This window comes from Arvicola amphibius, chromosome 12 (assembly GCF_903992535.2).
Source record: "Arvicola amphibius chromosome 12, mArvAmp1.2, whole genome shotgun sequence".
Classification (NCBI taxonomy): Eukaryota; Metazoa; Chordata; class Mammalia; order Rodentia; family Cricetidae; genus Arvicola; species Arvicola amphibius.
In genome coordinates, this window is record NC_052058.2 from 59062958 (window position 1) to 59080254 (window position 17297).

General features: G+C 39.0%; 1 protein-coding gene across 2 annotated transcripts in view; it reads left to right on the forward strand.

Moving 5' to 3' along the window:
* Positions 1 to 17297, forward strand: part of Dnm3 (dynamin 3) — a 466696-nt gene that overhangs the window by 67754 nt on the left and 381645 nt on the right. For both annotated transcript variants that reach the window (XM_038349305.2, XM_038349304.2), the window contains exon 2: positions 10242 to 10315. In XM_038349305.2, the coding sequence (XP_038205233.1) occupies positions 10242 to 10315 (74 nt within the window). The remainder of the gene's footprint in view (positions 1 to 10241; positions 10316 to 17297) is intronic.

The window sequence follows — 17297 nt, forward strand, 5'->3', positions numbered from 1 at the left end:
GTGGATTAATATCCAGATCTTCGATTCAGTTCCATTGGTCCACCTGTCTGTTTTTATGCCAATACCTGGTTGTTTTCAGTACTGTAGCTCTGTAGTAGAGAGTCAGGGATTGTGATGCCTCCAGAAGTTCCTTTATTGTACAGCATTGTTTTTGGCTATCCTGGGTTTTTTGCTTTTTCATATGAAGTTGAGTACCGTTCTTTAGAGGTCTGTGAAGAATTTTGCCGGGATTTTGATGGGCATTACATTAAATCTGCAAATTGCTTTTGGTAAGATTGCCATTTTTACTATGTTAATTCTACCTACCCGAGAGCATGGGAGATCTTTCCATTTTTTGGTGTTTTCTTCAATTTCTTTCTTCAAGGAGTTAAAGTTCTTGTCATACAAGTCTTCCACTTGTTTGGTTAGAGTTACTCTGAAACAATTTATGCTATTTGTGGCTATTGTGAAGGGTGATATTTCTCTGATTTCTTTCTTGGTCCATTTATCATCTGTGTAAAGGAGGGCTACTGATTTTAGTATTATAATTCTTGAATGAGGAATTTTTCATCCCATATACTGAGTCAAAAGGTTTCTTTTTTCTTTTCTACCAAATTTCAGGAGTTTTAATTTTCAGCCAATTCGTGCTTATTTTCCTCCTGACATCCTAAATCCTAACCGTGGAGGAAAACATTCAGAGGTTAAAAAAATAATTTGTGCTTCATGATTTTGAAGTAATTCAACCTCAATTCATTTCCCTGCATAGATACACAGTTAAACTTTTAAAAGCAATTTATTTTCTGAGCACAGAAAATACAAAGTCAGTAGTCAGAAACCACAAGGTTGCTTAGAAAGTGCAGTTAGTCTCAGAGGCTGAAAGATTGTTAGGATTAACGGGGGTATGAGAATATATCCCTGCCATCCTCACGGTTTAGAGATGTCAGAACTGGGTCTCTTACAGATTAAAGGGTGTGGTGAGCTCACAGCTGGCGCCCAAGCTGACTTCTTGCCCAGTGCCTTCCCACACCACCTCCTCCCTCTCCGCTGTGATATTGCCTGTCCAGATCTGCGATGCTGTGCCCTTATGTGTGGTGCATGCTGCGACAGACCTCGTCACAATACACACATTGATCTACGCACTTTTACCATTATGGGTTTTATTTTACTTGAAATTATAATTGGAACAATTAGAGATGCGTCAGTGGAAAGGCAATGAAAGAGGGCCATTAAGGGCTAATAAATGCCTCTCCTCATGGGAATGGGGCTCTTTTCTTTTCTAAGAATTTGTGCTCTTTGCAATGGCGCTGTTAAGTGGCTAGAAATAACACTTGCCACATGCGTGTGGAATACTCTGGATACCAGGGGGTTCATTCAGTTCATTCTGTGTTTGAGTTGAGCACACTGTGGTTGGAATGTGTACTGAGTCTTTTGCTGGTTTTTGAAATCATTCTATGTTTTGAATTAACCCTTTTCTGTGTAAGGTAATAGAACAGTCTAGAGCGTTCTCAGGAGCCTCGTCTTTGGATAGTTAGTGACTCTCAAGAATGCAGGTGGGAATGTGAATGGTTGTGGTATCATTTTGATTGATTTTTCTTTCAGGCAACTCAGTTTACGCACAGTGTAATGAACTGGATGCAACTTACCCTTAAACCAATGCCTATTGCTAGCGATAGACTATCACCGTTTGTTGATATGGAGAGATACCTACTTTAAGAATATGACCAAACAATTAGTAAATAAATATCAAGATAACTTACCATGCTTCTGAAAAAAAAATAGTGGTCATTGAAGGTTGTGACAAGAGTTCATATTTTCCACAGGCAGCGGTGGCACACACCTTTAATGCCAGCACTCAGGAGGCAGAAGCAAACAGATCTCTAAGTTTGAGGCTAGCTTGATCTTCAGAGTGAGTTACAAGACAGCCAGGGCTACAGAGAGAAACCCTGTCTTGAAAAATCAGAAAAAAAAAAACCCAGAGGTAATATTTTCTGACCTCCTGCTGTGTGCTATGTGTTACTATAAGTACTTCAGTGTCCTCTACAATTTCAAATATGCGGAATGCTGGGAAAACCAAATATTATCTTTGTAACTCAGTTAGTAAATCTTAGTCAGAACTCATTTATTGGCAAACATCACCTCAGTATCACGGGACTATTCAGTTTGCGTTTAGCTTTCTTAGTGAGCCGCTGCATTTACTTAGCTACAGATACGGACATGTTCCATATCAGGTATTGTTTCAGATGTATTCAACATGAGCTTTTATTTTTTCTTCTTCTCCTCTTCCTCGTCCTCCTTCTCTCTTGCTCTCTCTATGTGTATGTGTGTATGCATGTGTCTGCGTGTGTGTACCTACCTCATATTTGTGTGCGTACTCACCTGTGTTTGTGTGCATGTACATGTTGTTATACCTAGCCCATTAGGCACCATGAGGAAGGAGAGAGATTGCACTTATGGGTTCTAAAGATTTTATTAAATCACCACGTAAGTGGGTCACCGATCTGTCAGGGCTGTAGGATAAGGAGCCGTGTTTCTCCTTACAGCCTTGAGCAGGGCCAGAAGTGGGGCTTATAAGCACAAAAATCACAAACATTTTTTGCGAAGTTACAGTCACAATTTTCACCAATCAGAAGTTAAACACTTTCCTTGTGCTTTCTGTCTTTGTCAACCAACATACAATGCACGCCTTTCAGTGCAACCAATCAGATTCCTTTGTTTTATCTGTTGTTAAGAACTGCCAGGTTTCTAGAGGACTAAAGATGTATAATGATTATTTCTATGGTTTAGGGAGGAGGTTGGTCAGCCATTGGAAAGTTTTCAGCTCCCCTGAAAACTTGGGAATCTGAACTTTATTTCGCCCTACAGTTAAAATGGAGTCTGAAGCCAAAATGGCAGTACATAGTCCAAGGTGCTTTTGCCTGCCACTTTCAATGTACATATGATTGGTTCTGAATTTGGGGGCCAGAGGTTGGTGTGAAAAAAATCTTCCTCAATCCATTCTTTGACTTAATTCACTGAGGCGGTTTCTCTCAGTGAAAACAAGCTCACCAATTTGGCCAGTCTCTCCAGCCAGCTTGCTCCAGAGAGTCTCTCTCTGTCTTCCAAGCTGGAGGTACGGGTGAGCTGCCATGCCAACTTGGAATCTGCATGGGTCCTAGGGACCTGAGCTTTAGCACTTGAACTTTTTTATTAAGTAGTCAGAAAGATTTTATTGACCTTTTTTATTCTTATAAGTTCTGTCGGCTGCCATTAATACACTTTAGGATTTGAAGATTTAGTAATAGTTTCCATAAACTTTCATTTGGAACATAGTTTTATGAACAATTTAGAGTAAAAAAATAACAAAATTCTTACAGTTACCTCTCTTGCGCGCGCACACACACATATCACCTATTAGTATTGAGTGATTTGCCCCTTTTACTCTTTCCTTCCTTAAAATACCAGAAATGATAAAGGATTATGAATGAAAAGCTAACATATAAGATAAGTGCTTTTAAAGTAAGAAAATAAATATTAGAGCCCACATCCATGCTTTGAGTTGGCCCACTTCAACATCCACCCCATCTACAACTTGCTGGAGCCTGCAAAGGGACTGGTTCTGTGGAACCATAGGCACAGGATCTCCCTGACTTGGGGCAAGAGTAGGACCCCTGAGAGGAGTTCCAGTGAAGATCCAGTATAGATGGTGAACCAAAGCCAGAGGCCTTGAAGCAGACCAACAACTCATTGCAGTGGACAGTTGCAGGTAAAGCTGAGCGGAGGCAAGGGGCCATGTTGCGTGACACACCGTGGTTCCCAGTGCCAACAGGACAAATGAAGAAACAATAGAGAGGCAGGAAAGAAAGAGGAGCAAAGTGGTTGTTTAAACTAATATTTTTATTTTTTAAATTTCCTTTTCTGGGGGTATTGCAGGAGTGAAGATTTGATATAGAGGGCCGAGAAATGAGTGGTATCAGGGTGCGTGATGTCAAATTTCCAAAGAATCAATAAAAAATTATCAATAATTTTTTTAAAAAAAAGTCCTTGTACTCTGTCTTTTCATTGGCTGGTTTGGTCTGTTTCACATGGGCCCTTCTTGGCCATTATTGTTTAGAAATAGAAAGGTTTGAGACCCAGTGCAGCCTCACGAGAAAAGAGCAACAGAGTCTGTCACCTGCCTGTTGAACAGGCCGGGTCAGGGTCTCACTTGGTCCTGTCCATCTTTTCTTGGGAAGGAAATCTCTCCATGTTCTTTTCTTTTGGAAAGTCTGCAGAAAAACATGGCTTAAAGGACTGCATACTGAGTATTCTGAGTTCTCTTATGTGCTGGGCTATCAAATATTATTAATAGGCCTGGTATGCCCTCCAAGGAGGTAAAACTGGTTTCTGGAGGAATCTTCTGTTTAAGTCTCAGTAACAAATGTGTATATCAAATCAGCTGATATACCTAAATCTATGCTATCAGATTTTAAAAGGGAAATTTTCAATGGGGGAAAATCAAATAATGTTCTCATAAGGAGGCTGCAATGAAAAGCACATTGCAAACAGGTAGCCTAAAGCAAAGCATCTCTCGTTCCCTCTGCTTCCCAGGAAGAGTCAGGTCGAGTCCGTTGACTTGTAATGTGACCACCATCCCAGGTTCTTTCTGATGGGTTTTCTCTGCTGTCTTGGGCATGAGGTTTCCATCTGTAGGGTTGTCTCAGCCAATTTTTGATAAATTACAAGATCTTCTGCTGTTCTTTCATTTGTATAATTAGGTGTTTTCCAGTTGAAGAAGTAAATTCAAGACTATTTCCCCTGTGTGCTAAGACTCTAACAAGCAACCAGGAGTCTTCCCAGAAGGGGAGATAGAAAGTATTAATCGCATTTAATTAAATACTTGTGCATTGAATTGAGACCTGGAGGAACATGTGGCTGATGGGACAAATCTATGAACAGAACAGTGCTTGTTAGGAAGGGCCTAAGGAAAGATGACAGACTACACAGAGCAGAGAGCTGAAATTTAGTTGATATATATTGCATAATTGTTGAAATAGAAGGTTAAATGAAACACAAGGAGCCCTATACCTGAGATGTATTTAGAGAAGTGTTGAGAGATAAAATATTTTATATGTAATAATACTAAGATTTGGCTTTCTTTTAAAAGAAAATGGAAAGTCAAGTCATGACTGAAAATCTGAAAAATATGATATGGGACTTATCACTATAAGTGATATCATGGCTGGCTTGGACAGTGTTCAATTGGATTCAGAGAAATTATCTGTGGTATTATTATAGCCTACTTGTTGGTTACCTATAATGATTAAAATAAAGGAGAAAATATGATTGAAAAGATGCTAAAAAGACATAACAGCAGGACTTGGTGACCAACTTGGAGCAGGTGACAGAGGCCAATGGAGTCTAGCTTTCAAATACTTCTTGGACATATATGGATGTAGATAATGTTGGTTATAGCCAGGAATGAAGAATGAAAAACATGTTGGGTGATAATGAGTTGAATTGTAGTGATATTGATTCAAGACATATCAGTAGAGAAATTTAAGTAGTGTGACTATTATTATTATTATTATTATATATTAATTTTGAGTCAGGGTCTCACTGCACCCTACACATCCCAAGCTGACCTTGAACCCATGATTCTCCATCCTTGGCCTCCCAAGCTCTAGAGTTACAGATGTGTGTGTTGTGTCTCATGTGTGATTTTTAAAAATATAGTTTAAGATAATAATAATATAATATATAATATTATATACAATATGATATATGATATGATAATGAGCAAGAGCTTGAGAGAGAGAGAGAGAGAGAGAGAGAGAGAGAGAGAGAGAGAGAGAGAGAGAGAGAGAAAGAGAGAGAAAGAGAAAGGTACTGATAGTAATACATGGTAATACTTTCTCTTCCTGAATATTGTGTCTTGATTGGTAGACCACTGTGATATTTATCATAACTTTTCCACAATCCTATATTCCACATTAAAGCAGCCATTAAATTCTGCAATTTTGATTTTCTTCCTTTCTGTCATTAGTGTCTTGGACCCAACTCTCACTATCATCTTGAATGACTGAGACTGGCAGTGTCTGTTTTCCTAATATTCATCTCCGTTTCAGCACTCTCTCTCTCTCTCTCTCTCTCTCTCTCTCTCTCTCTCTCTCTCTCTCTCTCTCTCTTCTGGAATGTATATCTGATAACTTAAAAGTCGCCCTCTCTGTTTCTGTTGCTTCCATGGAAACAAGCACACACAACCATATGAACACTTCTGAGGTCTACTTTTTCTGTCTCCTTCTGACCTTTAATATTTACAGTTACTTATTGGTTTATTCTACACTGGTTTCTTAGGCCTTTGAATTAAACTGTGGAGTGCCTCCTATGTCATGTTTCCATTCTGAAATTTTGTCATGCAAGCAGAGTAGATGCTATTTGCTCTGTGTTGATCTGTACTCTGTGCAGAGCGTATCTATAGCAATGGTCTAGTCCTTTGTATGTAGTTCTTCAAGACCAAGTTCATATATCATAGAATTAGCGTCTAGGAGAGTCTGAGTTGTATCTCCATGTTTAGTTGTAAAAAGTAGCTAGACATTTATTTCTTGAACAGACCATCTGGTTAATGGTCACTTACCTCTCTGTGTTGGAGGAAGCCATCCCAGAGACAACAGCTGTGCTCTCTTCTTGGGGCTTCCAAAGTCCAACCATTTTCTATTGGCGAAAAAATATTTCTTGGCAACTCAATTCCTGAAAAGACTGGTAAGAAATGCTACAGTTCTGTTTCTTATATGGATGATGGGAATTTTTATTTTTACATTTTCTTAGGAATAATGAAAGCAAGAAAAGCATGGACTTACTGTGAATGCACATACACAAAGACTGGATAGATGGGTACTTGATTGATGGGGGTGTGTGGTTAAATGGGATCTCTGGTCCCTCTTATCTCTCTAAGTGTCTATACTAGACTATAATAAAGAAAATACATGCATTAAATTAAAAGTACTACTAGAAGTACAGCCATTAGCTCCCCTACTTTAATGTAGTAAATTCATTTCCCCATAAGATATGCTTATGGGACACAAAAAGCCAACTGTGTATTACATGGAAGAAATGAAAATCAAGTGAACGATTGCACTCAATGGCTAATGAATTATTCAAGATTGTTTGTATCAGTGCCTGGCTTGGTGTGGATGGAGGCAGGGATAACAAACCGAGTGTTCTGAACCATTGCAGCTGCTCTGCACCAAGAGGGTAGTTCAGATGGGGTCTGTGGCCCCTTATCTCATGTTCAATTCATAGTGTTAACATTTTATAAATAGGGATTTATGGCATTTTGCAAGAGAATACTACAATATTAAGGGGAGCACATTATGACCATAATGTAGCAATAATTATGGCAATATGGATGCACAGTTTTATGGTACTTGGGTTTGTAATGGGTTGTCATATGCTTCATTTCATTTAAGCCATATGATCTGGCTTGTAGTTATAATTACTGAACACATTTAGAGAGAATTTTGCCTGTGCAACGGTGGAGCTGGCATTGAAATCAGTGTTCTCTGTCTCTTCTTTGAGGTCCTCTGCCCTCAGCTCACACAGCAGGAAGGTTCTGGGCATGTGGTTCTAATTTTGCTGGGTCATCAGAATGAGATGCATTTTCAGGGTACTAGATTGACCACCCACTTCTTTATTAGAGAGAGATTTCTTTCTAGTGGTTTATTATATATCATAGGCTGTAAAACAGGAGAGAATTTCAGGTAGCCAGACTTGGTTACTCAAAGTCTTCATTGTTGGTGAGAGTATTTATCAGAGGCAGGCTGTGAGGGAGAAGCAGGCTGGATCTGAATCCACTTATTCCTCATTATGCAACGTCAGGCTTGATTGACAGAAAGAAGGTAGAAAAAAGTATTGGTGTATCAGTGAGTTTACTTTCAGCCAGATGCTTGAATACTGTTGGCTGAGAGTATTACATGCACTCTCCTTTACGTTAATTGTTTTCAGTGGAGTTGTTGGTAAGTCTATATGCTGTAAATGTCCAGTCATGAACATGAGCAGAAACAGGCTCCTGCGTGAGGGTATCAAGTCAACATACCTTGTTTCATCCGCCTTCCTTTCCTTCTCCCCCTCTTTTATTGGAAAAAATTTCAGTTTTTAAATGGCAGTATTCAGGCATTTATGACCATCCGTTCCTCTTGTCATCTCTAAGCTTAAAACTTCATTCACAGAAACACAGATTATTTTTTTCTCAGCTAGAATTCTACTCTGGTGTTTTGTTTTCCCTTCATTCCAAATGAACTTCTTCCCTCTTGGTTGTAGGCACAGAACATAGATGCTTTGTTCTGTGTTTTTGTTTCTTTGTCTGAGGCTGTCTCACTGTGCAGCTTAGCTGGCTTTGAATTCAAGGCTCTCCTGCTTCGCCTTTCTTGGATATAGAGGTGTATCACTATGCCTAGTTAATGTATTTTTTATGAATAAAAATTACTACTTATTTCAAGTGATGTCTTTTAAGTTCAAGCACAAACATCTTTCTCATTCTTTTTCAACAGCATATAATGACTTCTACATGGTTCTCAGCCCTTGGGGCTAAGGAATATGTCATTATCTTAGTTTAGGGATTGTTCGTTATGATGGACTCTTTCAAAATATATTTTATTACTTGCAAAATAACAGTTATAAAAGGAAATTTGTTTAATTTTTGTCTCTGTGACCCTCCACTGAGAGTATCAGTATCTCTGATGGTTTGTGCTTTGGAATATTTCCTTTGACCTTTGTCTATTTCGCAAGTCATTGTGGTACTGAAATTCATTGTGTTGACGCTCTTTCTGAAACCTTTGTCTCTGCCGTATGCCAGTGTGACCGTGGAGTTGTTGGGCAAACCCCAGCGAGCATTAGGGTCTTGCAGGAAGAAGTTAGACTTTCCCCATGAGCACTATGAATATGCATCACTGAGGCTGGGGCCTGGGCGTCTGGAGTTCTAACTTTTAGATGATCCTAAAACTTCATTTTTGAGAAAGCCTGAGTCATTGAGTCCGTTTATTTTGAATAGAATTCTGTGGCATTCTTCCTACATGTACGAGGCATTCTAAATATGCTTAAAAACTATAATATGGGCAAGGCCTGAGGCTAGAGGATGGCAACATCAAGGCCTGTCTGGGCTACAGAGTGAGCTCAAGTTCAGTTTGAGCAACTTAGTGGGACCCTGTCTCAAAGTAAAAAGTGAAAAGAAGATATATATATATATATATATATATATATATATATATATATATATGTATGTATACACACACACACACACACACACACACACACACACACACACCAGTGGGAAAGTGCTCCAAGTTCAACATGCAGTACATAACAACAATTGAACACAACACCAACACAGACAAAAATCTGTGTTGCCAGAGTTTATGAATTCTTTGACACTGTAGAATCAATGATACATGTGATGTTGTCCACATAACTTAATGCAATGCTTTCTTTGCTGGAGTTTATTAGTGTGGTGCATTCTATGTTAAAATGTCATTTTCAACATGATCTCTCTCAAGAATCTCCCACTTAATAAAAACAATAAGAAAAACTCAAATCGCAATATTTTTCTAGTGTTAATTTTATTTGCTTATTTTAAATGTGTGTGCTTCGGTGTTTTGCCATGGGTATTAGGGCCTTGAATTGGAGTGACAGACAGTTGTGAGCTGCCTTGCAGATGCTGGGAATTGAACTCCAGTCCTCTCCTCGGGAAGAGCAGTTAGAGCTCCTAACCACTGACTCATCTTTCCAGCTCCCACTGGTGGTAATTTCTATGACATAATAATTGCTTCCATTTGAGACCCCATTTCATGGGTCTTTTTATTGGTGGAAAATTTCAGGATATTTAGGAATTATAGTTTAATTCACCCCCTTCATCATGGCCAGCATTTTGATGGACTAATATTGATGTTGCAGCTGAAACCAATACTGATTTTGCAGTTATCAGAAGATCTGGGATTAATTTCAGCATCAGGCCATTTTTAAAATTAATGCAGTTCCTCTGAAAGTGAAAGTGGACAGGCAACATGCAGACACTTAGGCAAGCCTTTATTAATCCTACCTAGGTAAATGAGTGGTATTCTTTAGTGAGGAAATTATGCAATAACAGATCAGCTGCTGACACACTGTTTCCCTTTGAATTTGCAAAGATCTCTTCCATAGACGCAACTAGTTTTCTTGAGACAGGAAGGGAATACATTGAAAGACTGGAGATGAAAAGAACCCAATTTAAAATTCCATAATGCCTTCATCTATGATTTCTTGTTTGCTTTCAGGGACTTTCTTCCTCGAGGCTCAGGCATCGTGACCCGACGACCTCTTGTACTTCAGCTTGTCACTTGTAAAGCAGGTAATTAGTATTTTACTAATTAATTAGTAAATATGTTTACTATGTGATGTACACACCCCCATTTAATTGTCATTTTTATTCGTGGGCACTACATGTATCAACAAACCACTGCTACAGCTGCTCTGCTATGAGCGCTGTCTGCATTTCTCTCAAGAATTCTTTCCTGTCCGTTATGCTTCTGAGTACATTGAAGATGAAGTCTTACATGCATATAGATGTTTAGCACGATTTTCTTAGGCCAAGAAGATATTTGCTTATTGTAATCCATCTCTGTAAGTTCATATTATCATGAATACTCCTTTTGTGTATATTCTTTCTGCATGTATGTGTATTATATGTGTGACTATTCTGCCAGAAAAATTAGCCATTTAAAGAACTAGAGAGCTAGCTCAGTGGTTAAGAGCACTTCCTCCTCTTTCAGGGGACCTAAGCTTAGTTCCCAGCACCCCCATCAGGTGGCTCCAACCACCTGTACCTTTAAATCCAGAGGATTCAATATTCTCTTCTGGTCTTTGTGGACACTGTACTTACATGTACATACTCACACATGCATATAATTAAACTTAGAATATTATGTAATGGTCCAACTTCAAGTTCCACTCATAGACAACCAATGACTGTGCATCATCTGTCTACAAGACTATTCTTTGTGCTTCATGTGTTCTTAAATTCCTTGTCAACATTTCACTGACTATAGCTACATGGATTTATATTTGAGTTCTCAGTTCTAATCAATTGATCGCTATTTCTATTCTTGTACCAATACCATGTTGTCTTAAATATGTTTGCTCTATGGAAATATTACTTTTTAAATTTAGAAAGTGGCGCTTTTAGTTTGTTTTAGTTTCAAGACCATTTTAGTTACCCTGTGTTGTAACTTCTGCCTGAGTCTAGAATCATCTTGTTTTAGCCAAGAATTGTGAGATTATTTTTTTTTTGTTTTTTTGTTTTTTTTTTTTTTGTTTTTTGAGACAGAGTTTCCCTGTAGTTTCTAGAGCCTGTCCTGGAACTAGCTCTTGTAGACCAGGCTGGCCTCGAACTCAGAGATCCGCCTGCCTCTGCCTCCCGAGTGCTGGGATTAAAGGCGTGCGCCACCACCGCCCGGCGTGAGATTATTTTTTAACTTCTGAAAATCAATTAATGTAATGCACTGTGTCGGTAGACCTAAAAAAACAAACAAACAACCAAAGCCCACACTATCATCTCAGTAGGCTCAGCATTATACATTCATTCAGAAAACTTGTAATAAACTAAGAATTAAGAGGTGCTTCCTCAACCTAATGTGTGAAAACCCCTCTGCTGACATACCTGTAAAAAAAGGAAAGCTAAGGAAATGGTTCTTAACCTTCCTAAATGCTGTGAGCCCTTTAATACAGTTTTTTATATTGTGGTGACCCCCAACCATGAAATTATTTTCGTTGCTACTTCATAACTGTAATTTTGCTACTGTTATAAATTTTAATTTACATATGGTTGCAGATAAAGGTTTGCCCAAGGGGGCGCGACTCACTTGTTGAGAACCATTGCTCTAAGATGAATAAGACAAGCAAGTTTGTTCTTAACAATTTTATTTGACATTGTTTTGGAAGTTTTAGCCAAGGAAATTTGTCAAGACAAAGAAATAAAAAACTTCTAGATTGGAAAGAATGGAGTAAAATGTCTATTAGAGATGTTTGATCATGTATATAGAAAATCTGAAGAAATCCACTAATATGCTATTAGAACTAATAAATGAGTTCCAGAGGATGCAGGGTGCAAGATCAATATGGCAAACTAAATTATAATTAAGTCCTCTGTAGATGGAGCTGCGGGCTGTGTCCCGCCACCCGGGTAGGTTTACCCAAAATAATTACATGGAAACTGTATTCTTTTAAACACTACCTGGCCCATTAGTTTCAGCCTCTTATTGGTTGATTCTCACATCTTCCTTTAACCCATATTTAGTAATCTGTGTAGCACCACGAGGTGGTCTCTTACCAGGAGAGATCTTAACCTGTGTCCATCTCGGAGAGGAGAGGCATGGCGACTGTCTGAGCCATCTGCCTCATTTCCTTCTTCCTGTTCTGTCTACTCCACCCACCTAAGGGCTGGCCTATTAAATGGGCCAAGGCAGTTTCTTTATTAATGAATGAAATCAACACAAACAGAAGACTCTCCCACATCAGTCCACTTGCAACGAGCAACCTAAAAATGAAATTTAAAAACCAGTTCCATTTGCATTTGCATCAAAAAGAGTACACCACTCAGAAATACGTTTAACAAAAGAAATTCATAACAGGGGTTGGGGGGAATAACTCAGTGAGTAGGAGTGTTTGGTCCGCAAGGAGGAGGATCTGAGTTCAAATCCATAGCTCTCATATAAATGACTGGACATGGCTGCATGTGATTGTAATCACAGACCTGGGGGGACTGAAGCAGGCAAATCTCAAGAGCATACTGTTCTCGTTCTGTGGAAACCCTTGTCTCTTAAGCTAAGATTCTGTTATGTATATGAAGCAAATTTTCATCACCATTGATGGATGTCTAGACTGATTCCAACTCCTATCTGTCATACCAGAATGGTTGCATGCCTGTTCTGGGAGTAAGCAGTTCTCTCTCTCTCTCTCTCTCTCTCTCTCTCTCTCCTCCCTCCCTCCCTCCCTCCCTCCCTCCCTCCCTCCCTCCTCTCTCTCTCTCTCTCTCTCTCTCTCTCTCTCTCTCTCTCTCTTTCTCTCTCTCTCTCTCTCTGATTGGATTTGAGGCTAACTCAATAGGAGGAAATTCATACTTGATACTGTAGACCCAGTCCAAAACCCAGGACTGAGGCTGCCTTAGTACAAAGCAGGGAGCTTAGTACTGTTTAGATTGATATGGTGCCAATCTGCTTTCTAAACATCTATATTTGTACGCATAGACAAATGCTGGTCTCAGCTTTAATCAGAAAAACTTCACTTTGCAACGAATGGTGGTGAATGCAGAGAATCCTGGATGCTCCAGGTGCTGAGAATTAGTGGAGTTTAACTGCTCAACCCTAAACAGAATGTCTGCATCACCCTCTCAAGGCTTAGGGAACAACTCTACTATAGGGAGCAGAGAGAAGGTAGAACCTAGAAGACAAGGGAAAGGGTTGGCAAATGCTTTGTTTTAGGCATGACACAGCCATCACAATCATGATATCACAGTGACTTTGGCTGCCAATTCTGAGCTTGCATAAGACTGGGGGTGTCAATTGTGAATCATGGATTTGGAAGGGGTGCATGGGATCCTAATGTTCACTACTGGATTATTGGTTACTGATGGACCCTGGGTAAGCCCAGTGGTTTTCTGAAATTGTACACACTGGTGAGCCCACTAGGCTCCAGTGGATAGTTCCCAGCCTCTGTCCATACAGACAGAATTCTGTCCTAGTTGAATTCAGTGTGAGACAAAACAACATGAATGTGGGTGAGGGACTCAGAGAGAAGAGGAGAGTAACAGGACAGGGAAGGTGGAAAAGGATCAGAAGGCAAAAGTAACCAAAACACATCATAGGTAGTTATGAAATCGTCAAAGAAGAAATACAATAAAAATTAAAACAAACAAACAAAAAACTGGGAGGAAGAAATTTGGGTATGTGCTCACTGCTGATTTGCTTGTGACTTCATGTTGTAACCAAAGACAGTTGTTTAAATACAGGTTCCTCTTGATTGGTTCATTCAACAAATACTTTAAAAAAATACCCAACATAAAACAAGACTAGAAAATAGAATTATAGATCAATAATATCACGGAGAGTTTTTTTTATTATACTTCTTAGTTTAAAGATTTATTTGATTATATTGTTAATATTTTGATGACGTTACATGAGTATTATATTTAAATAATTTCCATCACTTACTCTTTCCATTCCAAGTTCTCTTATGTCACTCCTCAGATTCATGGCCTCTCTTCTTTAATTATTTTATCCTAAGCAAAATTTAAATCAAGAGGAGACCTCTAACAAATAAGGAGATTGGAAAACTTTCCAAATAAAAACAACTCATGTTTGGATGGAATTCATAACAGAATTGTACCATACATTTTTCCTTTCCTTTCCTTTCCTTTCCTTTCCGTTCCGTTCCGTTCCGTTCCGTTCTGTTCCTTTCCGTTCCGTTCCTTTCCTTTCCTTTCTTCTTCTCCTTTCTCTTCATCTTCCTCCTCTCTTCTTTTTCACAAATACTTCTTAAAGGATTCTATGTGCTGCCAGGCAAACTTCACTCTCATTTTAGAGTTTACTTCTAGTGGAAATAAACAAAAATGAATCAATATAAGTTCACAGAATATTAGATTACAAAAAGAGGACCAACTAGCACTTAGGAGGCAGGAGAATGACTGCAAGTTTGAGGTCAGATTAATTTACATAGTACGCTTTAGTCCAGTAACAGCTATATATTGAGATCTTTGTCTAATAAACAGAAGAAGAAACAAAATAAAATAATAAACAAGTTAAAGAGAAGCAGGAGGAGAGGGAGGAGAAGAAGGAGAAGGAGGAGGAGGGAGAGCAGGAGGAGAAGGGGGAGGAGGAAGAAGAGGAGGAAAAGGAGGAGGAGGAGGGGGAGGAGGTCAAGGAGACAGAGGAAGATAAGGAGAAGAAGGAGGAGGAGGAGGAGAAGGAGAAAGAAGAGAAGGAGGAGGAGGAGGAGGAAGAGAACAGAAAGAAAAAGAAAAGAGAGTGGGCATTCAAGCCACGTGGACAGTTGTGTGAGAAGAGAAAGTCAGGTGGCTGCAAGGTGAGAGTTGCTCATGTGTTTGAGGTTCAACACTGGGGCCATGGGTGTGGAGGTGCCATGAGTAAGAAGGGCAGCAGGAAATGGAGTGAAGACCCCAGTGCTGCTGCAGTAGTTAAAAAGAAGAAAGCCAAAAAATGGAGTACAGACCTAAACAGAGAACCCTCAACAGCGGAATCTAAAATGGCTGAAAGACAATGAAGGAAATATTCAACGTCCTTAGTCATCAGAGAAATGCAAATCAAAACAACTCTGAGATTCAATTTTACACCTGTAAGAATGGCCAAGACCAAAAACACTGATGACAACTTATGCTGAAGAGGCTGTGGGGTAAAGGGAACATTTCTGCATTGCTGGTGGGAATGCAAGCTGGTACAGCCCATTTGGATGTCAGTGTGTTGATTTCTCAGAAAATTAGAAAACAATCTTCCTCAAGACCCAGCATTACCACTTTTGAGTATAAACCCAAAGTATGCTCAATCGTACCACAAGATCATGTGCTCAACTATATTCATAGCAGCATTGTTTGTCATAGCGAGAACCTGGAAACAACCTAAATGCCCTTTGACCGAAGAATGGATAAGGAAAATGTGGTACATTTACACAATGGAGTATTACACAGCAGAAAAAAATAACTACATCTTGAATTTTGCAGGCAAATGGATAGAGCTAGAAAACATCATTTTGAGTGAGGTAACCCAGAATGACAAATATCACATGTACTCACTCATAAGTGGTTTTTAAATATAAAGCAAAGAAAACCAGCCCACAAATCACAGTCCCAGAGAATCTAGACAATGAGGACCCTAGGGGAAACATACATATATCTAATCTACATGGGAAGTAGAAAAAAAGACAAGATCTTCTGAGTAAATTGGGGACCTTGGAAGAGGGTTTAAGGGGAGGGGAGAGGCAGGGAGGGGAGCAGAGAAAAATGTATAGCTCAATAAAAATCAATAAAAAAGAAGAAAGCCAATGGGGGCAGCAACATTGTAGACCAGAGGCATTGAAGGAGAACATTACAGGAGGATTAGAGCTTTAAGTGGAGGCCACTGATAGCATGGCAGGAACTTGAGGTTCTCTAGCATTTTATACGTATTTTTACAAAGAATCATTTCTTTGTAAGATGTATCAAAAGCAAGATGAACTCAGGCCCAGGAAGGGTCTTCAATCTAATGCATGTCAACTGCAACTTCCATTTGATCTATTTCCTTTGACCTTCTCCTTCTTTGTGAAAATGTTTTTTTCTTGTTATGTATACTGTATATTCAACTCCTCATAATAAAATGTATCTCATAGACTAGTATATTAGCTTTTAATTATTATACTATTTTAATGACTTGATTTTGCTCTGTGTATGTCTATCGATATCCATGTTAGACTTTAAGGGGACCATCTATTAGGTGGTAGTGTAGACTCCTAAATAAGCATAAATATAGTTAGCTAGAACATGGGTCTGTTTTGATTCACAAGGGTATAATATTGGGTTGGAAAAATTGCTGAGTGGTTAACAGCACTTACTGCTTTTGTAGAAAACCTTGGTTTGGATCTCGGCACCTACCCAGTGGATCAAAACTATCTGTAACTCCAGTTCGAGGAGATCTTTTGTTCTGGCCACCACAGGTGCCAGATCTGGTGTACACACACACACACACACACACACACACACACACGAGAGAGAGAGAGACAGAGAGGGGCATAACACATATACATAAAATAAAGTAAAAAACAAGGATATAATCTTGAAATTTCACCTAAATTTCTTAGTATTATTTTAATGATTTATTTTAAATTATGCATATACTTATATTTCTGTATGGGTATGTGTTCTCGTGTGTGTACCTGCAGAGTTCAGAGGTGTTGGGTGCCACCAAAGCTAGAATTAAACACAGTTATTAGCTAACTGATATGGGTTCTGGGAACTTAATTCGGGTTCTCTGCATGACTTGCAAGAAAGCCAGACATTCATAGAGGCAAATGGATTAAGAAGTGTGGCAAATGTTTATGGATTTCTCTTCCTCATCTGAAAGCTACTTCCTGGGTGGTGCAGAGCTATGTGTAAGACATAGTCCCTATCCCAACTACTATAGAGTTCAACAGGAGAGAATATGTTTGAATTGAGAATGGCTAAGTATTCACAAATGGATATTGAATGAGTTTATCTTGGGCAACTTGGGTGTTTATTTCATCTTTGGGACATTAAGGTGAATGCCTTCAGTGGTTAGCACATCCTTAAATACTTTCTGGATAAGACAATA